Source organism: Athene noctua, chromosome 3 (assembly GCF_965140245.1).
Source record: "Athene noctua chromosome 3, bAthNoc1.hap1.1, whole genome shotgun sequence".
Taxonomy (NCBI): domain Eukaryota; kingdom Metazoa; phylum Chordata; class Aves; order Strigiformes; family Strigidae; genus Athene; species Athene noctua.
In genome coordinates, this window is record NC_134039.1 from 42,127,759 (window position 1) to 42,152,034 (window position 24,276).

The 24,276-nt window shown below is 37.0% G+C and overlaps 1 protein-coding gene across 3 annotated transcripts in view; it reads right to left on the bottom strand.

Moving 5' to 3' along the window:
* The window catches only part of METTL25 (methyltransferase like 25), a 69,586-nt gene that overhangs the window by 9,581 nt on the left and 35,729 nt on the right, over window positions 1-24,276 (bottom strand). For all 3 annotated transcript variants that reach the window (XM_074902781.1, XM_074902780.1, XM_074902782.1), the window contains exons 6-9: window positions 14,043-14,137; window positions 11,517-11,546; window positions 10,330-10,403; window positions 7,771-7,864 (exon numbers count right to left, since the gene is read on the bottom strand). In XM_074902781.1, the coding sequence (XP_074758882.1) occupies window positions 7,771-7,864; window positions 10,330-10,403; window positions 11,517-11,546; window positions 14,043-14,137 (293 nt within the window). The remainder of the gene's footprint in view (window positions 1-7,770; window positions 7,865-10,329; window positions 10,404-11,516; window positions 11,547-14,042; window positions 14,138-24,276) is intronic.

A 24,276-nucleotide genomic window follows, 5' to 3' on the forward strand; every position in this document is an offset into this window, starting at 1 on the left:
AAAGAAAATGATTAGTGACTAAAACCAGTACAGCTCACGACACAGGCTGGACTCAGAGCCAACATGGAGGGACTGAGCTTCCACTTGCATGTTCCTCAGAGGGACTACAACATTTGTAATGGCTTGTCAGATGGCTCCTGGTTAGGTGTGGAAAGGGGGAAAATATGGTCTTAGGAATGGATCCCAAGAAACTCAAGAGGTGTTTCCAAACATTTTCCCAGCCACTGACTCTGAAGTTATCTGCAATGTACATTTACTGCTGCATTTTCACAAAGCATTAATGGAATCAGGACATCTGAGTCTCTTAGAAGGAGTTTTTGAAAGTCCCATCCTTAAGTCCTTGGCTTTGCAGTGCTTTAACTAAAGTGTTTCCAACTAACACTATAGGAATCTGAACAAAGCAAACTGGAACGATTTTTACATTCATTTAAAAAAGAGCACTATTTTCACATAAATAAATGCAAGCAAGCACAGCATAATATATGTCTGCTGAAAATTTATTCAGGACTGAGCCCAATAAATTAAATATAGATTTAGCTAACATGAATAACTGCCTCATCTTAAAATAAGAGACGACTTCTCCTTAATCCATGTTCACTCTGCCATTTGAGCAATTATAAAAAGGAAACATTAAAACTGCAGTTCTAAACCAGTGATAAATCACTGAAACCTGTAATACAACTATATTTATCCTTGAACTGTAAAACCACTTATCTTTAAAATTAACATAACCTTATTTTATTTTTTAAAAAATCAACAAAATCAGTTATTTATTATTGTCTTAAAAACTCAGACCTTTGACTTTATTTTTTACTTGATAGTTATATCACTGAGGGATCATTCAGCTCAACTTCTTAGTTTTCAGGCTTTACATGTATACTAATGATATTAGTAGGCATATGCATCATCAAAATTAAAGCAAAAAGGCACATATGCATGCTCTTGTGTTTTCTTAAAAAGTAGCACTGTTTTAAAAAATCACTACTGTTATATGAAAAATATATCAACTATTCACACTAACTGTATAAAAAGTGTCCAAAGACATAAGAAAAAAAAAATCTGACAAAAAATAAGCAATTAGTGAAAAAAAATTATATTTTCACACAAATTCTGATTTCAGTATTATCTACCAGTTTTATCACTCAAAATTAAACAGGCTGGAATTTACAAAAACACAAAGTCAATGTAGCAAAGAGAAGTAATTTAGGAATTCCAGTAAAACTGATCTAGTAAGCTCAATATATATCAGATATCTTTGGATTTATTTAATTACGTTAAAAATGCAATAAAATTATGTTAATATAGGAAAAGGATTATTTTAGAAATATTTTAATATATGTAATATTTTTGTATTAGAAAAATAAGATTAAATTATATAACAGTAATTATAAATAAACATAAGAGTTTTGCTTATGGTAGAGAAAGAATGCACTAACATGCTTATTTAAATAAATATATTTCTAAATACATACATTTGCAGAATATACAGGACAATATGACATATCTAAAATTAGCCACATAGCTACATCAAGTCTCTGAAATATTTTGAGTCTAGAATTGATAGACATAATATATCAAATATCAAAGTTGTTTAAATTAGTTAAAATGATAAACGAGCTTTTTTACAGGACATGAGTTTATCTTATTGTGTTATTAATGTAATGCTACTGTGATGGGTACAACGCCTCACAGAAGGGTCGAGTGCCCTTTACTGATCCACCAGCTGAGATCTGACAGGTGTAAATCTTTTTGTATGCTTTACCTGAAGCACAGGATCAGAAAAAGACAAATGGGGAGCAGCTGCTTCTAAGAAGTCTGGTCAGGATTACAGCAAACTGGGATGGTGGAAACTGAGCATTTATTATCACAGATCTCATCTTGGGTTGTTAGATGGGGCACCTGCCAAATAAACGTCTTTTGCCAGGGGAAGAGCCCCAGCAACTTCAGGTTATGTGCAGTCACTAGACTGTTTGAAACTGAAACACACCAGTCACAGGAGACTTGGAAGTTGAGTTAAACAAAAGCAAGTAAATCTGCAACAACACAGTTGCTGACAGGCACAGCAACTTCTCTTCGTGTGTGAAAGCTTAAGGTGACTGTACCTCTGGAATTGCTATTGTAACTCCCCAGAATATGTCTGCATCTGAAAGGGTTAAGTGATTTGGAAAGTATTTTGACTAAGACAAAGTAACTACCTTATATGCCATTAGCCCAAGCAATAACTATAGGGTAAATATAGCAGGAGTTCAAATTGAAGTGACTAATAGCTTTTCTATGCAGATGTGTCAGGAGTGTTTCCAGCCTGTTTCCAGCCTTCATGCAATCGGACATGGCATTAAATAGTATTCTCTCCTTATTCCCAGACTGCACATGAATCCTGGCCAGCTTCTCTTTGTTAAACAGCTCCATCCGCTGAGGCTCTCACTTACTAGCAGAAATGGATCCTAGGTGGGTCATTGATCTCAGTCTACCAGACACACATCCAGGCCTTACTTAGCCTTGTAAACACTTTATCTCTTTAATCACCTTAAACCCAAGCCCTATGAAAGATCTTATGCTAATCTTCTCCAATAAGTACAGGACACCAGGCAATTTAAGAAAGTTTGGTTTTTTTTTTTCTTCAAAGACTAGAAATACAGAAATACTTGTAGAAGGACTCTTTGCTGTGACAAGGCCATTTGTAGCACTTATTGTCTTAAGTAGCAACCAAATAAAGAGGCTCCATTTTAAATACATCTGCAATATGGCTCCAAAAAAAGATGAAACATGTTCTGATGAAGAGGAAGGAGTGATTGCTCTTGCTGTTTGAAAGAAGCAAAGCTAGCCAGTGTAAAGGTGGATGGCTCCTCTAGAAGGAACAGGGATGAAGGATTGATTGCATTAAGTGAGAGTCCCACATTCATGTTAAATTAGGTAAATCAGTGAATAAAAGGGGAAAGAAGACATATAATCATAGAATCACAGAATGGTTTGGGTTGGAAGGGACCTTACAGATCATCTAGTTCCAACCCCCTGCCATGGGCAGGGACACCTTCCACTAGACCAGGTTGCTCAACTCCCTGTCCAGCCTGGCCTTGAACACTGCCAGGGAGGGGGGGGAATCTGTTCCAGTGTCTCACCAGCCTCACAGGAAAGAATTTATTCCTTTTATCTAATCTAAATCTTTCCTCCTTCAATTTGTAACCATTAACCCTCATCCTATCATTACACTCCCTGATAAAAAGTCCCTCCCCATCTTTCCTGTAGGCCCCCTTTAAGTGTTGGAGGGCTGCTCTAAGGTCTGCCCTGAGCCTTCTCTTCTCTAGGCTGAACAACCCCAACTCTCTCAGCCTGTCCTCATAAGGGAGGTGCTCCAGCCCCCCGATCATCTTTATGGCCCTCCTCTGGACTTGCTCCAACAGGTCTATGTCCTTCTTATGTTGGGGCCCCCAGAACCAAACACAGTACTCCAGGTGGGGTCTCACAAGAGCAGAGTAGAGGGGGAGAATCACCCCCCTTGACCTGCTGGCCACACTTCTCTTGATGCAGCCCAGGATACAGTCGGCTTTCTGGGTTGTGAGCGCATACTGCTGGCTCATAGTTTTCCATCCACTACTGCTCCCAAGTCTTCTGCAGGGCTGCTCTCAATCTACTCATCGCCCAACCTGTATTTGTGCTGGGGATTGCCTTGACCATTGTGCACGACCTTGCACTTGGCCTTGTTGAACTTCATGAGGTTGCATGGTCCCACCTCTCAAGCCAGTCCAGGTCCCTCTGGATGGCACATCCCTTCCCTCCAGCATGTCAACCGCACCACACAGCTTGGTGTTGTCAGAAAACTTGCTGAGGGTTCACTCAATCCCACTGTCCATGTTGCCAACAAAGATGTTAAACAGCACTAGCCCCAACACCAACCCCTGGAGTCATTACTCTTCATCGCTCTCCACTTGGACATCAAGCTGTTGGCCACAACTCTTTAAATTTGATCATCCATCCAATTCTTTATCCAGCGGGTTGTCCCCCCATCAAATCCATGTCTCTCCAGTTTAGAAACAAGGATGCCATGTGGGACACTGTCAAAAGCTTTTTAAACAATTTTTTTTTTCTATCTTCTGATAGAAAGAATTTCTCACAACACAGAATGCTCTGCCCATACAACATGGATTGTATAGGAACAGAGTGAGCTATGACAAAGAAAACAACCAGGAATAAAATATCGCCTTGGTGTGTATCCAGACCAATTACTGAAGCCCTGTACACGGATTCATGGCTCACAAAGCAATTCCATTAGTTCTGAAGCTAGAAGCAATATAACTATACCTGTGTAGTATCAAGCTCATACTAAAAGACCTCTCTCTGCCCTCACAAAATGAGAATATTTTGTCAGACATTCTGTAATCATGGTGCATGTCTCAGGTTTACTACTGAGGTGAAGAGATGTGTGAAAGGAATGGTCCTGTACCAAAAGGCACTAAAAAATAGTTCATTTGCATTTAAGTGTTTAATCTGGATTTGACAGGCACTTCCATACCGAAAAGAAACACAATGGAGGAAATTATTTTGGTTACTTCATTCATTCAATTATTTGGTTACTACTTGGAAACTTCAGTCCCTGAACAGTAACTTGTAACAATGAATGGTCCTAAATGGCTGATAAATGCTATTTTTTTTGGTAGAAAAACTATTTTATTATTTTGTCTCGCTCTAACTCACTTCTGATTGACAATCTTTTCATAAAGGGTCTGGTTCTTTCTTCAAATAAGCAAATATCTTTACATCTATTTCACAAATAAAGGAGGCAGCAGTATGTGTTCACATGAAGAATTGGCAGGGTTAAAGAACTTATTTTTACTGAAAAATAATAGCAAAAATGAACATACTGTTTGGATATTTATACCTGGTAAGAGTCTTCATCAGTTCTACATCTAGCAAAAAGCATACACTTACAAAATTTAGTATCAAGGCAGGTTAGGTGTTTTTTGCACTTGCACTCTTATCCTGACTCCACATTTGTCCAGACTGGAAAAAGACTGGATTGCACCAGGGCTATTCCTTGAACAGGAGCAGAGGCGTAGGTGCAGCTATGATGCTCATCATGAACCATGAGTTTGGGAGGATGTTTATGTCCCACAGTCCAGATTCAGCCACAGTAATCAAAAACATCCATGACTTTTCCATACATGCCAAGATACCAAACCCTGGCTGTGAATCCTAAAAACTTGGTGTCGCTATCCCTCTACTTTCCAGTATATTTATTATCATGCAGAGATTAAACTCTCTTCAGGTTTTGAATAAGCACAGTAAAAGACTCAAGACTCGCAGTTTCTTGACTTCTGTTCTTTAGAAACTATTTTTGCACAAGTAAAACAGAGATTCATATGCAAACTGTTTTTTTCTCATAGTTCTCTGTGTTACTAAGTTCTAGTTGTTTGGGTTTTTTTTTTTTTTCACATAAACTAAATAAATTTATGCATGAAGACAATGATTGCCTCCTTTTTTTTGTGAATGAGAGGCACATTTTGGATTATTCTGGAAGTATATTTCATAAATGCTTACTCTTGCCTTATATTCTTCCCAAGGCATTAGTTTTTGGCCACTGCCGGAGACAGAGTAGACATTTGGTCTATGCAGCACAGCTGCTCTTTTGTTCATTTTAAAAAAAGAGAGCTAGAAAACAAATTCTGCATACATTTCTCTTTGATTTTTTGTTGTCTTTGAGAGCAAATGTTTAGGCTTCATCACATTTTTAGCTATGTAAGTATTTTTTTTTTCTGAAGAGAGGAATTTAACACAATCTTCAATATTGTGTAGATATAGTGCTGATTCCACCATGAAAACTGCAGTGTCAGAACCACTGTTGAGGGAGCAGTAACAACTTTCCTCTCAGTAGTATCAAAATAGCACAGTTTTGTATTGCTGCAGATTTCAACATAGCTGGGAAATAAAAAATAATATTGTTTAGATCAGCATAAAATTCAGTCTTCGGTATGCAGCCAGCTCGACATGAAAATGAGGAGAAATATAAGCAAAAATGAGCACTTTACTTGAGTCAGGTCTCTAGCAACGACACAAACACATACAGCTTGAAGTAGTGTCGACAGACATCTTTATCTCAGGGAAACCTGCGATCGTGCAGGCCCTTTCTAGAAAAAGGCAGCATGTCTAAAATCAGCCATATTGACATAAAGTTTCTATGCTTAGTGGTTTTAAAGAAAAGAATGTATAACTCTCTACCAGTAGAGTTTATTAAATGATTTAGTAAACTGACTATTGCACAAACAATAAACTTTTTCTTTTGGGTGACTGTACACAAACTGAGGAAGACACCATATTAGTAGTTAGTTTCAGCTGGTGTAAATACATGTTAGTGCCAGTTTATACAGAAAAACAAACAGGTAACTCAAATTTTAAACAGAGTTAAATATAATCCTTTTAAACCACAGTGAACTCCAGGCATAAGTCTTTTTCTTAATGCTATAAGCATGATTCCAGTGTCATCTGCATTTACTTTATTTGATTTTGCATTTTTGTCCTAGTTCATGGTTTGATGTGCATGGCAAATTTTAAGTGATTTGACATTTTGACTACAGATTTTAAGTGCTGCTTTATCAAAGACTGCTACAACATTTACTTCAAATATTTCACATACTTGCTACTTCTACTTTTTTCGTTGATTTGTACTACACTTTCTAATTATCATTCTCTAGCGTCTGCATTGAACAACTTGTTCTCACAGAGTGGTTGTGATCGCCACACAGTTGTATTCCATGCCTAATGCTATGTTGCCATCTGTTGACCAATTTAGCAGCTGTAGTACTAAGACAAGACATTCAAAAACATTCAAAAATTTCTGGAAAATTTTATAAGTTTAAACCTCAATTTTGTATTTACTTCTTTTTCTTTATCTAGGAAAGTGATTTAAAAATCTTAATATTTATCTTTAACATTTATTAATTTAAAGAAAAAATATATTAGGCCTTCAAATATCTTCAAAGTCTACTGAGGGAGACTGTCTAAAGGCTAAAATACTTTGGGAACTAAATTATAAGGGAAACATACTGCATGGGCAGAATTGTCTATCTTGCTATAATGTCACATTTTTCAGTTTCAAAAGGTGTCCAAAGGGATCAAGATAATATTGCTGCAGAAAAAAATGAAAACGAAAGGGCCAGAGTATTTACTAGGTGATTTATTATTCATGGGGTTTTGGATCATTTTCAGTATAAACTTAAGTACAGACAGAAAAGTAACATGTTTGCATAGGATAGCATTTCAGTTGGATTTAAAAGGTGCAAGAGTTACTTTTATCAGGATGTATAGTATCAGTGCAGGCAAGAAGATCTTCATGACTGTTTCATTCACTATCTGAAAAGTATATTTACCTCTAAATGACAGCATATATAAAATAGAATATGTATTAAATTTTTTTGCCTCAAACGACATTTGTAGGATTAACTTCAGAAATACTGTAAAAGCTTAAAAAAAGTCCGATCATGAGCACCATGTATAAAAAGGGATATTTTATATAAAGTCATTAGAATAAAGTAATTTTAAAGCAAAACCTTTTAAAGAATTTATACATGGAAGTCTGTTTCCAAAACCACAACTTTTACATGGTTTTTTTTAATACATAAAAATAAGTATGGATTGGCTTTATTAATAAAAATGAGAAAGCTTTATATTTATACAGCCACCAAATCAATTCAGTGGCTTAAACATTGCACTGTGGTGCTGACTTCAAGAATTTACATAGATATAAGAATTTCATGCAGTCTCTATTTAGTGACTCACCTCTGAATCATCCAGTTCCAGCTTTTTCAGAGACTTTCTGACATAATCTGTGAAGGAGGATGATTTGGAGAAAGTTTTTCCAACATGTCGATCACTGCAAATACAGCATTGAGATTCAGGCTTTTATACATCCAGCAACAGAAATTTACACATTTTTAATTTAGTTTTTAACTCAGAAGAAATAAATCAGTTGGAGAGCTACTACTGCCAAGTTAGTAACAATTTTCTTTTTTCCCAGTTCTACTTAAAACAAAACAAGCTAGCTAATACTTGAAGAAATTTCTAGATACAGCAACTGTACAATTGTACTATGGTTATATTTACTTAAAAACCTGAGAGTTGAAACTTTTTTTTAATTTCTTCCCTAATATTTTTATTTCCCTATATGAATGACAAAATTCTTATTTCTGCTGACAGATATTTCCTTCTATACTTCAATAATTTACTATAATACTGCTGTAATTTATATATCATCAACCACTGGACTGAGCAAATGCCAAGTTGGAGTAAGATTTCACTTTCACTTGTTACCTTGTGTTCGTATCCTCATAATTTTATTTAATTAATTGATGCCAGAATTGTCTCCTGTTTACAACTCAATGGCCTACTTTTGAAGCCAGCCAAAAATGTGGGTTGTTCCAGAAAACATGCTAAAATATGCACAAAAACTTCGAAAAAATATATAGGAAGACTGAATCCTAACAGGCCACTTACATTCTTTTTCTTTTCTGTTTTTAAAATATCTTGGAGAAACAACATGTAAAGTTTTTGTTAGTCTGAATGCTCTTTCTTGACTATGTCTTGATGTATTTCCTCTTCTAGCTGTGTAGTGTAGGAGTTATATTTTCAGCTACAGTAGCTGTTTGTGAGTATGCAATTACTTAAGAGGAATTACCTTTCCCCCATGAAATACTAAATAGAAATATAATTAATTTTTTTTCTCTCTTTATTCTTAATAAAACACCTTACTCCTTAATTAACATAATCATTAACATATACTGAGGTCAACAAAAAGATGTCACTCAGTGCCAGTTCTAAACCTGTTTCGCTGTCAGGGATTCCCACTCATTGAGAATCAACAGTGACATTTATTTTTAAAGAAAGAATTAATTTCTGTAGTCATATTTAATATTCAGATGGACTTAAACATTTGGGCTGATGCAGTCTGAAAATCAGTTAATGATGATGTCATTATGTCATTCTTTGGAAGACTGGCATCTGTCGTCCTAATCACAAGCTGCTGGGAGAAAGATATTGATTGGGTCTGGCTGGGATGGAGCTAACTTCACAGCAACCCATGTAGTGATGTGCTTTGGATCTGTGAATAAAACAATGCTGGTAACACACAAATGTTTCGGATATTCCAAACAGTGATTGCACAGCATCAAGGCCTCTGTTTCTCCTTCTGCACACAAGGGAGTAGGCTGGGGGTGTACAAGAAGTGGGACAGGACATGGCAGGAACAGCTGACCCAAATGGGCCATATAGATATTCCACAACATGTAACATTATGCTCAACAATAAAACTGGGGGGTGTGTGTGTGTGCAGTATTTCCAAGGTAGCCATTGCTTTACATCAAAAGTATAATCTTAAATATTTCCTCTAAATTATGATTCCTTTAACAAATGAAATATATTATCACCTGTCTCACACTTTTTCTCCTTTTACAATTTAGTAGCCATGGTTTTATGTGTTATATTTTATGTCATTTTAAAATAAACCAGCATTTATTCTTCCATGAATTTGACCTGAAGGGTAAGATATCTGGCTCTACATCTAGCAAAAGATTTGGGTGTATCTGCATTATTATAGATCGGAATTATTTTAGATCAGGAGTATACTTTTGAAGTGAAATTTCTGGTTTTGCCCACCTCCCATGCTTTGGTTCGCACTGTGGAATAAGATCAGAGCTCAAAAAAAGGGATTATTTTAAAAATGAAATTAAACTGGAAGGTGTGCTTCTGGGTGTGCTCCAAGTCCTAAAAGGCATACAACCCACAGAATTAGACAAAATCTAATCCAGCTACAACTCCAGAAGAGAGTATAGTGCAGTTGTCAGGTCCTAAGCAGCAGCTCCCCAAATCCCACCCCAGAAGGGCACAGTACTTGTCAGTGTGGGCATGGGCATGGGCAGGAAGTAGCTCTTCACAGCCATGCTGGCCATTGGGCTTTCAGCAGTTTTTCTCAGGACAAATGGAAACGTCTTTTTGTCTTCTGCAGTATTAAAGCTGCCAGGACCTCCGCATAACAGGGTAACCCAGGACTGTGTTGACTTCTTAGTGAATTTGCTGTCAGTTCTCTGGTGAAGATATGTTTTATCCACACATCCAGTACCAAAGAGGACCTATTTCAACTATAGGTAAAGGAAAGGCAGTACATTTGTGATGTGGATTTAGGATAAACAAATCTGTCCTTCATTTTAATATCAATATGTATATACAGTCTGATGAGACTGATTCTTACACCCTTCTGCTTTCTAAGAAATACTTTCTCTACAGAATAGAGGTGGATGAGAATCAGATCTTTGGTTCATACTCTGTGAATTCAGAGCTTCCTACCTTTTGGTGACACCATAAATTTCTTCTATAATAACCTGAAGAACAGCTCGATAAAACAATGATTCTGTAGGCAGCTGCAAAAATTTTTACAACAGCAAGGATTTAAAACTGGCATTGAAATTAAGATCAGAGTAACAAAAAGAATATTGGTTTCCTTAACTACTTATTGGCTTGTATCTTTACAATCAGTCATAACAAGTTTAAGAGGACAATTTACTAATGTTCTTGCATCCAGTTAAAATTACATTTTGGGCCAGATTCTAACATATCACAAACGCAAGGAAAAAAAAAAGAACCCCAAACTCTGAAGTTCAAAGGTTGGCAGAGGGAAAAAGAACAGAGGAAAAACGTACTGATCATGATTCAAATTCTACTATGGAAAATAAATATAACAATTTATCTAAGCTGTTTAAAAGACAAACGGAGTAATTCTCTAGCTGAATTGTCATACACTGTAGTCTGAACCGTGCATAGAGCCGTACGCTCGCAAAAGCAGAAAACACTGAAAACTTCATATCTTTGCATATGAAAGATGGGTTTGCATAAAAAAAGTTAATGATTGCCAGTTAAAAATTCAGGACAAAATGCATTTACAGTAAAAGATTGCTGAGGCAGTGGGCTTACACACGGAAAGTAGAGGTCTCTCAGCCTTGCCTTTTAAATATTTGCACAATCAGTGTCCACCAACCCTGAAAGGATAACTTGCACAACAATAATTCAAAGTATTCACAGGGAAAAAATATACAGGGATTAAAAATTAGAATGATGATGTTCCTAAAAGGTTCAAGCTTTTGTCATAACAATTGCTATTTTTACATTAGTTCATAAAACACTGGGATAGAGTGATCCAAACCAGGGATATCAGAAGGGCATTTGTACTGAATTTATGTATTAGTTGAAAGATAGCAAAAGAAGTTAGAAAGGGCAGTTTAATGCCTTAAATTTTAAGTTGTCCTTTTTCCCAGACTTTTAATTGTCAAAAGAAAATAGATTCACTAACTACAATTACAGCAATAAAAATGTGATTTCATGATGACACATGTTATCTATCAGGCTTTGATATAGCGTATGCTAGTATTTTAGATTCCAGAAATGCAGAAGTTCAATAAAAGGTCATGGATTAAGTGCATTCAAGGAGGAAGAACACATTTTATCTTAGAATGGCTAAAATAAACAATATTACTTACCATTTGGCCAACTGCAACTCGCTCCAAAGCCTTTAAGAGTGGAGGAATTAAATTGCTGATATGTTTATTCTTTATCAGAACATTTTATAAACACATTGTATAAAAGTCAGAGGAGATGATATTTTAAAAGATTAATGGTGTGACATAACATGAGCTTGCACACTTTAAAGTGTTAATAACTTTAGGGACATATCAGCTCACTATTATTTTGGTTTATTTATAGGAGAAGCAATGATAACCAACTGTATGGAAACATGCACGCAAAATTTGTTTGTTTTTCTTAGTATTGTAAAAGAATTTCAGAGGATTACTTTTTGTGAAAGTGCTAAAAAGAAATACATTATTCTTGAGTCTATTCCTACCGAAATACAAATAATTCACTTTGCATATTCAACTATTTTAAAATAAATATTAGTTCTACATACCACATATTTAAATACTTTTAGTCCCTAGTGTTCAGATAAAATGAACTTCCACATGTAAAGTTAAATAAAATAAAGATGTCAGAGGGACTGCAGTTGATAATGCTATGAATTATCTTTCACTAGATTCTTCATACCATAAATTCTGATGTAGGTGTGAGGGTACTTGATATTTATGATCCATATTGACATAGAATGACAAATAATTAGAAGCATGGCATATTTTTCCACAGTTGAAAAGATACTCTACCTATACAAATTTCAGCTGAATATTAATGACAGAAGTAGAAATGAAGATAGAAATTCAATAAATTATCTGACACTACAACAAATCAGACTGCAAACCAAAAATGCCTCACCACTTATAGGACATCAGCACCTTTAGCCCCCAGACTCCACTACAGTCAACAGGACTGCTTGTCTCTGAACCACCCACTTCTCCTTCTCCTAGTTTTAGAACTGATCTTGTATTTCAGACTGTTCTTCAAACAACATCCAAGTAGTTGCAGTTCCTCCATTTTATGGCTTTGCCCAACTCTCAGGTTTGACTTTTGCTGTATAAGCTCTAGGTCTAATACCAGCGTATATCTGCTGCTGCTTAGCAGATGAACATGGGTTCTAACATGTACTGTAAGGATCTGAAATTGAAACTCTTGTCCAGAAACATTGGCCCTTGGCACTTTAACCAGTTTGAATGACATGTACTAATGAACCTCAGTAACAATGCTGAGTGCCATAGCTCAGCAGATTCAGTTTCCTCTAGCCAGCCATTTCCCCAAGGAAGATGGGTGCCTAGCTTCACTGTGCTGTCTCCCTTGTACCTCTAAGAAGGCAAGGAAAATCCTAGTAATGAAAAATGAATAGAGAATTACAAACATAATAATAGTAAAAGTATCTAATGACACAGGAGAACTCTGCCTTTCATGAATGTTTAAACAAAAAAAAGTTTTGAACTGCCAAATTGCTGTGATTTCTGCGAAATCTAAAATAAGATATATGGCACGATCAGTACTGTCTCTTGGGGGTCATTTGCTTACAAAATTTATCTTCCTACCATTGCTGAAAAACAGTCCGAACTTTTCCTTTCCAGAAGAAATGGAATGGGAAAGGAAATAGCTAATGTGTCAGCAGAATTGGTATTTTATGACAGTGACAAGAAAAAGAGAAAAGGCAAATCCCTTTTAGAAAGCACTTTTTGATAAGTTTTACAGCCACATCTCTAAAAGGAGCAATTTCTTTCTTGTACTTTGCCAAAGGTAATACATTTAAGCCTTATGAATACTAAACAACTGTACTCCTATACCTTCTCCTGATAGCATTTAATTATCATGTTAGTTCAAGTTTACATAACCTTGGTATGTTAGCCTATACCAAGTCTTTAGTCTACACTGTTCTCTGTAACACAGGTACAGAGTTAGCAGCAGAGGCTAGCCAGAACCTGATGTGATTCATCTTGATACCAGAAATTAAAAATTAATAGAGGAAAGTAGTAATGGTCTTCTAACCGAAACAGTTGAAATTTTCAGTACATATCTGTTTTTTCAAATTAGACAACAGTTCATCATCCTGTCTTGACGAGGTTAGGTCTTTAAAAGCACTTCATCTCTTGGTGCAATGTTAAAAAGGTGTTTCCAGCCTCTTAAGCCACATGGATTTTAGAGCTCTTCTAGTTTTTGGAATAGGCAGGTTTGTTTAGGTTTTAAACAGTCAGAACATTCAATATTATGAATCATGAAGGTGTTGGGGGAGTTACTTACTGCAATCCTTCTACACTTACCTCGTTCCCCACTAAGTCTTTGGCCAGGAACTACTACCCTGAGGGGCTACCTCCTTTAGGTTTCAAGAAAGGTTTGGCCTTTCTGTCCACTCTTAAAATACATTTCTGTCAATACTCATTTTTTCATGCCTTCAGCAAGTATAAAATATACAAAGCTGGAAGGTCAGTACTATTTTTTTATGATGTAATTCATCATGCTTACAACATTAAGGATGTTATACTGTAGAGTCTTGGATTAAAGTCATGGCTCTAGGACTAGAGGCCAAAACCTATGAATTCTATAACATCTGGATAAAGCTCTAAGTAGGAAAAGAAGGACAATCATACCAAGCATGCTGACATTCTAGCATTGCGACCACAGCACCAGCCCATGTCCTTCAAGTACTGACACATGGGAAACCCCCACACTTCCTCCAGGCATTCTGCAAAATAGAGAAAAAAAAAATAGCACAGCTTTCATTGTGTACTTTTCTCTTTACTTACAGAATGCACAGTGTATTGAGAAAGATGAACAGGAGTTAAAGGTAGCAGAAACACCTCTATTAGCCTACTACCAAAAACCATGCCAGTGTTATAAAAGATGTATTTTCCCCATAACTGATGTTTTGCATTAATGCAGAATTTCTGATAATTTCACGTTTTCCAAAATGCTTTTAAGTGAATGTCTTTTATGAAAAGCCACTGAAAAAAGTTCCAAGGGACAAGAGTTTGCAGACACTCAAGGCACCCCCTGCCATGCCATGAATTACAAGATGTAAGATGGGCAGTTGCTCAATATAGCAGGACTTAAATATTGCTTTTCATTGGGTTATTCTTCCACCATAAACATCTTTTAAACATCACACAGAACAATGTGTATTTGTTTATTTCAGTTCTGAAGGCCCACACTTTGCTGTACTGCAGAATGTTTGTTTTCCAGAAAAGAGCAGCTGCAAAGGCTCCTGCTGTTTCTTCAAAACACAGAGAAGCATTTGCATCACAGTCTGCACTCAGTTTGTTTCAGTGTAATTTATATTTTGAATAACAACACAATTCTTCATTATTTAATATTAATGCAAATGTGGGAAAACTAAAGTACAAGGATTACGTTATAGATGTTCATAATACCCAGTTTTAAATGTAGACAAACTTTATAATGTTTTGAATTTTCATTAGCACATTTGTCAGCTGATTTTTTAGAATGCCGAATAAAAATCACTCTTTAAAAAAAAAATAAAATTGGCTAGGATCCTGGCTTTTTAGCACAGAAAGATGACTCAGGCATATTTAAAGATAAATCATGTAATGGGGTTAAAAAAAGGACAGCAGAAATATGATTCTTCAAATTTACCAACAGTCTGAGATACATACATGTAAGCAGATTTCATTTCATGGAAGTTAAGCAATGAAAAAGGGAAACAGGAAACTATAAAGGGTACGACCCTTCTCCCCACAGCAAAAGCCCTCAGATATCTAGCAGTAGTCCCCAGCCTTTGCTGACCTCTAGAAAGTAACAGCAAGCAGCTAATCTACTGCAGGCAACCTCACACTTTGTTCTCCTTCTAGCCTTAAGAAATAAGGCTCTTATTTCATCCTCTTAGGGGATGAACACTGGTTTGAGGACCGTGATTTAAGAATATGATTTTAATCCTGGATAATCAGCAGAGGAGAAAGAAAATTCCTTAAGATATAAAGATGAAATTTGACAAAAGAGATTGCAACCTGTTTCAGCACTAGGAATGTACTAAGAATTTTGAGTCCCTTATGACAAGCTATAAAACATTAGTTAACTTCAAGTCTGATTATTGAGTACATGGAATAATATTGAGTATTTCTAGACAAGGAAGGTAATAACGTATTAAATATATTTTTTGCAAAGGAAACAGTGACTGCCATGGTTCCTATTATATGATTCACACTAATAAGTCTTTCTAATACATATGTTAAAATGTTTCCAAAAAAAATTTGCAAACTGAATCTGAAAGATTAAATAATTGATCTTTTCAAGTAATCCTTTCTAATTTACACCCTGTCCTTTAGGCAACCTAATCATCCATGCAGGTTAAAGGTGCTACCTGCTGAGCTGCAATCTCAATATTAGTGCACTGTACTCATGCATAATTCTGAAGAATTTATGACACCGTTGAAAAAGATAATCAGGCAAAGCACCATCTTCATTTAAATTATAGAAACTGTAAAGTAGGAGAAAAAGGGAGAAACATTAATGCTCTTAGAACTTCTTTTGTATATCCGAAGTTGACCACACATCTACAATATTGCCTTGAATACTATGTATTTTTCATATCATGTCCACTCTTAAGCACATTGTTGATTAAAAAAAAAATAATGTAGGATAAATATATTGCTGTAAAATTCATTTATTTATCAGCTACGTTTTAAAAACCTGGAAATTCTTCCAAAGCCTGCAACTGTTTTCAGATATACTTAATATTATATAGCTTGATAATTACCATACTGAGCTTCTATCTGACAACACAGCAGCTGTTCTAAACTGTATAAATCTCCGAAAACATTCAAGCAACATTTTAAGCATGGGTATTCTATGGAAGATTTGACAGCAAACAGCTCAAGTGTTCAACAGCTCATGAATGTTATAATTCAGCATAGAGGAGCCAATCTGACAAAATTCCTTCCATGAAAGGTGGAATGAGGAATTCACAAAATGAGGAATTCTAGGTAATCATTTGATGAGCTGAACTGAAGCTATGCTGGGACATAATCCTAGAACCTATTAAATAGCTGTGACTTTACCTCTAAGCTAACCACTTAAAAAGACTAAATTACACATTTAATAAAATTAATTGCTGCAAACATTGCACAAAAATAAATCACTGAAAAAAAAAAAAGCAATTCTGATATTTCTAGAAAAAAATGTATAAACCAAACTATAATTTTAATGTGAAACACAGAGGAACAGAACATAGGAAACAAGATACAGTTAAAGCAGCATCCTGAACAACTTCACAGAATCACAGAATTGTCTAGGTTGGAAAAGACTTTGAAGATCGTCTAGTGCAACCATTAAGCTAACACTGACAGTTCCCAAATACACCATATCCCTCAGAGCTATGTCGACCCGACTCTTAAACACCTGCAGGAATGGGGACTCCACCACCTCCCTGGGCAGCCCATTTGTGGTGGTTTAGGCCCTGCCAGGACTAGAGACCACACTGCCGTGGTTCCTCCCCCACCCTCAGCCGGTCCAGGGTTGGAAGTGAGGCACAAACCCCAGGGTTGAAATAAGGAGAAATTTAATACAACAGTGTAATAAACAACCTGAACAACAACAATAGCAATAATAACAACAATAAACAGTAAACAAGACAAAAGATACACAGAGAAATACCTCAGTGAACACAGCCAGCCTGCCGCGTGTGCTTCCCGCGACAAAAGCCACAAAGGAAAACTTCCCGTGCTGCCGCACCGGACCTGACCGTCAGCATGGTATGAATAACCCGGCTGGAGATCCCTTCTCCCTGCTGGGGAAATTTAACCCTATCCTAGCTGAACCAGAACACCATTCCAATGCCTAACAACCCGTTCTGTAAAGAAATGCTTCCTAATATCCAGTCTAAACCTTCCCTGGTGTAACTTGAGGCCATTCCCTCTTGTCCTATCACTTATTACGTCGTTAAAGAGACTCATCCCCAGCTCTCTGCAACCTCCTGTCAGGGAGCTGTAGAGGGCGATGAGGTCTCCCCTCAGCCTCCTCTTCTCCAGACCAAACACCCCCAGTTCCCTCAGCCGCTCCCCGTACGACCTGTGCTCCAGACCCTGCACCAGCTGCGTTGCCCGTCTCTGGACACGCTCGAGTCATTCAATGTCCTTTTTGTAGTGAGGGGCCCAAAACTGAACACAGGAATCGAGGTGCGGCCTCACCAGTGCCGAGTACAGGGGTAAGATCCCTTCCCTGTCCCTGCTGGCCACGCTATTGCTGACACAAGCCAGGATGCCATTGGCCTTCTTGGCCACCTGGGCACACTGCTGGCTCCTGTTCAGCCGGCTGTCAATCAACGCCCCCAGGTCCCTCTCTGACTGGCAGCTCTCCAGCCACTCCTCCCCAGGCCTGTAGCGCTGCTGGGGGTTGTTGTGGCCCAAGGGCAGCCCCCGGCATTTGGCCTTATGGAAACTCCTCCAGCTGCCCTCAGCCCATGGCTCCAGCCTGTCCAGGTCTCTCTGCAGAGCCTCCCTACCCTCGAGCAGATCAACACTCCCACCCAACTGGGTGTCATCTATAGTGACTGAGGGTGCACTCGATCCCCTCGTCTAGATCATCAATAAAGATGTTAAACAGGAGTGGCCCCAAAACCGAGCCCTGGGGGACACCACTCGTGACCGGCCGCCAACAGGATTTAACTCCGTTCACCACAACTCTTTGGGCCCGGCCATCCAGACAGTTTTTTACCCAGCAAAGCGTGTGCCCATCCAAGCCACGAGCAGCCAGTTTTGCCAGGAGAATGCTGTGGGAAACAGTGTCAAAGGCCTTACTAAAGTCAAGGTAGACAACATCCACAGCCTTTCCCTCATCCAATAAGCAGGTCACCCTGTCGTAGAAGAAGATCAGGTTTGTCAGGCAGGACCTGCCTTTCATGAACCCATGCTGACTGGGCCTGGTCCCCTGTTTGTCCATTATATGACTTTTAATGGCACTCAAGATGACCTGCTCCATGACCTTCCCTGGCACTGAGGTCAGACTAACAGGTCTGCAGTTTCCCGGATCCTCCTTTCTGCCTCTCTTGTAGATGGGTGTCACATTTGCCACCCTCCAGTCCAGTGGGAGCTCCCCAGTTAGCCATGACTTCAGGTGAATCACGGACAGCGGCCTGGTGAGCACATCTGCCAACTCTTTCAGCACCCTGGGGTGTAACCCATCCGGTCCCACAGACCTGTGTGCATCCAAGTGGTGCAGCAGGTCTCTGACCACCTCCTCTTCAACTGTGCTGACCTCAGTCTGCTTCCCCTCCCCATCTCCCAGCTCATAAGGCTGGGTGTCCAACTTGAAAAGTTGTATCCTAGTTCAACTTTGTGGAACAATATGTATCTTTGGAAACCTACGCAGAAAAATACCAATTAAGCAGCTTGAGGATACTTGCTGTTATTGTTCACTGTCCCCATAAATTGGACACATCTGGCAGAAGTCAGAAAACATTCTCATCAAAATCACCCCGTTGCACATAGCAGGGTAAGAGAAAGAGTAGATTACACAGAAATGTATAATGCTGAATAAAACAGAAAAGAACAATTCCAGCCATTAGCCAAGGAACAAATTCCTATTATTTCCCCTTGACTTGAGTTTAGTAACATTCATATTTTCATGGAAGAGTTGTTTAAATATATGTATTTAAACAAACTACTCCTGTCCTTACCATTTTTTTTGATACTAAAGAAAATTTTTTCTGACAGCCATAACACCTGCTGTTCTAGAAAAGGATTTTAATAAGAACTTTCCAAATTTTCACTGATTTTTTCCATACAAATTTTTTATCACAATTTTTTTCATCTCTCTAAAAAAAAAGGAACTTTATAGATCTTAAAACATAGGTGGGAGAGTCCTTTTAAATATTCACATACTTTAAGCAATCCTTCAATGGATTTACTAACTTCCTGTGACCACATAGATGTCTCATGACTAACCCTTCAGCAGCTAATTTCTCACACTCCTCTAACAGGCAGAAATGTTATATGTTTTGAAGAGACTATACTATATGGGAAAGCTGTCTTTGGTTTATTACATACTTGAAATCCTGTGGAGGAGATTAACACTTTGGGAAACAAGTGCAAATACATCCAGATGCCAGCCACAACTGAAAAATATTCATAGAATTTTTCACTCGACGCTGTCTAGCAAAGGAACATACAAAGCCACAGGTCTATACTGGTAAAACATTTTATATTTAAGTAAATGTAAAGTCTCATACTTTATCATCAACTGAACAAGGCTAAATTTTCTAAAAAGTATGTCAGATTACCTTTCCACTTCCTCTGGAAACCCAGTATAACTGTTGTTTTTTAATATTTTCTCAGAATTAAGTTCTTAATTCTTAACTTAGCCCTGGAAGCCACATGTTATTTCCTGTCCTCTAATTATTTAGACCTTTTTGTAAGACCTTCAGTAAATTGCTCTTAAGTTTTGTAGAGGAACTGGACTTCCATTTTGTGTAATTTTTTTAATACCGCAATAATAGCAGCATATACCATTTGGAGCATCTGGACAATGCTGAACTTTGTTTGTAAAGGATTTTCTTCCTTTCTATTCAACTTGCAAATGAAAAAAATGGCAATACATATGGACATCTGATACACTGAAAACATTATACTGAGTGTAAAAAAAGTATAAATTACAATAAATATGTATTAATAATTAGATCAACTACAACTTCCCTCATCATGCTTTAATTCTGTCTGGATACAAAGAAAAGCTTCAGGCAGCCTTATTGTTGTTACCATCCTATTCACAGGTATATTAAGATTCTTACTGGCTCAGCATTGTGTCAAATACATTATTTAAAAGAGTTGTTTAACTAACAAAACAATTAAGTGTAGCTAGGAAACAGGATTTTCAAAATATAGAATAATGAATGTTTTCTATTTATGTTTTCTTTTTTGGTAGTTATAGAAAAAATATCTGGCAGTAGAATTATAAGGAAAGGATTTTACTAGCTAATCCTTCTGTATGTGCACAGAGGTTTCCAACAACGTTCAAGAGAATGGGACAAGCTTCTCTGCTATCTTTAATATTAGGCCTTCCATAGTTCTTAATCTCTAAGCAAGATACTACAATTTCTAGTGTGTTAACATTTAAAATTTACACAGCTTCACGGCACTATATAGTTTCTATGAAACAGGACCAACAGGTCTTATTGTTACTAGACAAATAAGCTTAACTAGGGTTCCATGTAGTCTTGCAGCTTCTTGTTTATCTTCCTTTGCTAACATTTCATGAAAACCCATTTGCATCTACACTTCTAATCTTTTTACTTCCTTGCAATTCCCAACTGTTCTGAACTGCAGATACTAATATGACAAATAATTTGTTATGTTTTCAGCTTTACCTTCTGGAAGAGATAGTTTTATTGAAGGAATGTATTGAACATTACTTGTTAAATTCATCCTGGTAGAAAAAAAAACCAAAAACAAACCACCACCACCAAGGTTTTGTTTGACTTTTGTGGTACGGTATAGATGATAATAATGTCTGTTTGAAATTTTTCATCTGCTCTTTAAAAACAAAGTAACAAAAATAAGTTATGAAAAATGGCAAAGTACTATAAAATAGAGGATTCTGATTTTCTTGAGATGAACTTTGTCTTTCTATTCTAAGATTTTAAGATTTTCTATTATATACATAATGGCAACAGAAGAAATTTATTTTCTAATAATGAAGTTCATCAGATTGTATGTGGCAAAGCAAAGACAGAAATATCATTTTAGTGAACAGGCTGAAGTTCCCACTCTCCTCATTGTACTTTGTGTAAGAAATCATACTTCTCCTTAGAAAAACAAGCATTGTTTATTTCATTCCTAAACTTTATCTTTACTTAGGCAATTTATTATTGAAATGTTGTGAAACATCAGTCTCAAATTTCTCGGCATGAGAACAAAGCTTCAAGAGAAAGAGAGCTTATTCTAATTTAGTACAGTTATGCTGATAGCACACCCACAGCTAGTGCTGTATGAAACCACTCACACTGTAGTTTTTAGTGACAGATATCTTAAACTTCCTTTAAAAATTACCATTAAGACTAAAATCAGTTTCTCTATTGAATTCACCTATCATTTTTTGTCATTTAATATAGAAATGTGTTAATGAATTGAAAATATAATATTAAAATATTATTTGAAATGTATTTCAAAATTGTATAGTATTAGCAGTAGTTCCTAATAATATCATTCAGTGAGTTATCACTGCAGTATAATCTTCTCAGTTCTAAATGCTTAAATACATCCTTGTCTCTTATCACTTAAAAACTGCTTTGGATAAAAACACCTACATCTACATTTATTTATGAAGTGTGATCAATATCAGCCCACGTAAAATATTGCATGTAGCAATATAATTGGTTAATGTAGAAGTACTTCTAAAAGAACTTCAATTTCCTTTTTATAGTTTCTAACATTTTTAATAACATTAAAACAGTCACAACTCCTACTCATTTGCTATTATTTTGATATTAATATCTATTTCAGTTGATTCCTTACTGATATCTTAGTGACTCATGTTTACCCCCAATTTCCAAATTCCACTACAGTTATGAAGTATATAATTCCCCAATTTGCCTCTCTACTTCAGTGTATGATTTAGGTATTTATGATGATAATTCTCCCTGATTCATGGAGATGTTTTTTTCAAAGCTTTTACTGATTTTTTTTTTTCCACTTTTCTCAATTTAAAGCATGAGAAACCTGGAGTTCGACATTTATTAACTTATTAACATCAGTTGCATTTTTGTACTTCACATCCAGAGCAATTGAGTGTCTATGATCTTTTTGTGATCATGAAAGAAAAACAAACATAAAAATAAAAGAAATGCAAGACTATGTGAAGGCTCCATTTTGAACCACTCCTGGGCAGCTAGAAAATACTCAAGGCTAAAATAAAAGGAGTACCAACTGTACAGAAAAAGGACAATTCATTGAAGATCAGACAAGCTGTCCATGTGAGGTAACTGTGCCAGGAATGCCAAGCACATTGAAAAATCTCTTCATTAATCATATACCTGTTGACCAAAAATGCTTTGGGATTCTCACCAAAGTAGATAAGGGTAACAACATGGCACCTAAAACCTGTACATGGATGAAGCCACAAGGCTGACACTAAGATCTGCTCTTCAGCTATTTAATTCAAAAAGCAGTATCTGAGAGATAACAACCATAGGAGTCATGTCCTTGCTTGGGTAGTTCCTGACATATTGATGGTCGGATAAAAAAATGCTATAATTGACAGGACTAAATTATTCCCTTTCCTCTTGTTCCTAGTTATCCTCTGTCCCCTCATTCCTATTTTAGTATTTGAAGTTGTTATAAAATCAATGTATCCTCAAGAGTATATGGTAAATAGCAAAACTGCATCTTTACCCATATAAAAAGCTGTGATCTAAAAAGCCTTGGGAGGATCTCCTTCTGTCTAACTAGAACCTTCCTTCTTCCAAGGAATATAGCCAGCATTCCTAGAAGTGTAAAATTAAAGAAAAGAAAAAGCAGGGCACATGGGAGAACTGAAAATGGCATTATAAATGTAAACTAATTTTCCCTCTCTTCAATTTTTTGATCTCAGTTTCATCATAGAAACATAGACTCATTTAGTCTATGGAAATTGACTTTGGAAAAGACATTTAAGATCATCAAGTACAACTATAAATAACACTGCCAAGTCCACCACTAAACCATGTCCCTAAGCACCACATCTACACAGGCATGGTGACTCAACCACTTCCCTGGGCAGCCTTTTCAAGTGCCTGACAACCCTTTCAGTGAAGAAATTTTTACTAGTATCCAGTCTAAACCTCCTCTGGCACAAATTGAAGGCATTTCCTTTTCTCCTATTGCTTGTTACTTGGGAGAAGAGACCTACACCCACCTCGCTACAAGTGGCAGAGTGATAAGGTCTCCCCTGAGCCTCCTTTAATTCAAAATAAACAACCCCAGTCCCCTCAGCTGCTCCTCACAGGACTTGCTCTCTAGACCCTTCAGCAGCTTCGCTGCTCTTCTTTGGACACGCTCCAGACCTCAGTGTTACTTGTAGTGAGGGGCCCAAAACTGAAAACACCATTCAAGGTGCGGCCTCACCAGTGCTGAGTACAGTGGGACAATCACTTCCCTAGTCCTGCTGGTGATACTATTTCTTTTTATTCTCCTTTTTTTTTCATTAATCATATTATTTAAAAATATTCTTCTTAAAATACTCTTTGTAGAGAAAGGGATATTTGCATCTATTACTCCGAACACAGTAAAACATGATTAATAATACAAACATATAACTGAAAACTAAAAGGAAACCTTGAAGGGCAACACTAAGTGAAAGATGAATAAATGGTTACTGACAGTTTTATGTCAGTACTGGCATTTCAGTAGGGGCCACAGTATGGTAGGGACATTTTTCTAGACTCATTACTAGCTGGAAGGAACTGAATGACTTACAATTTAGAAAAATCAGAGAAGCAGAGTGAGGATGGAGATGACAAGCTGAGGCTTAGAAGTATCTCAGTAAATCAGAATCATCTAGATTGTAAAAGACATTGAAGATCATCTAGTCCAACCATTAACATAACACTGATAGTTCCCAACTACACCAGATCCCTCAGCGCTGTCAGCCCAACTCTTAAACACCTCCAGAACTGAGGACACCAACACCTCCTGGGCAGCCCATTCCAACGCCTAACAACCCCTTCTGTAAAGAAATGCTTCCTAATATCCAGTCTAAACCTTCCCTGGTGTAACTTGAGGCCATTCCCTCCTGTCCTATCGCTTGTTACTTGGTTAAAGAGACTCATCCCCAGCTCTCTGCAACCTCCTTTCAGGCAGCTGTAGAGGGCGATGAGGTCTCCCCTCAGCCTCCTCTTCT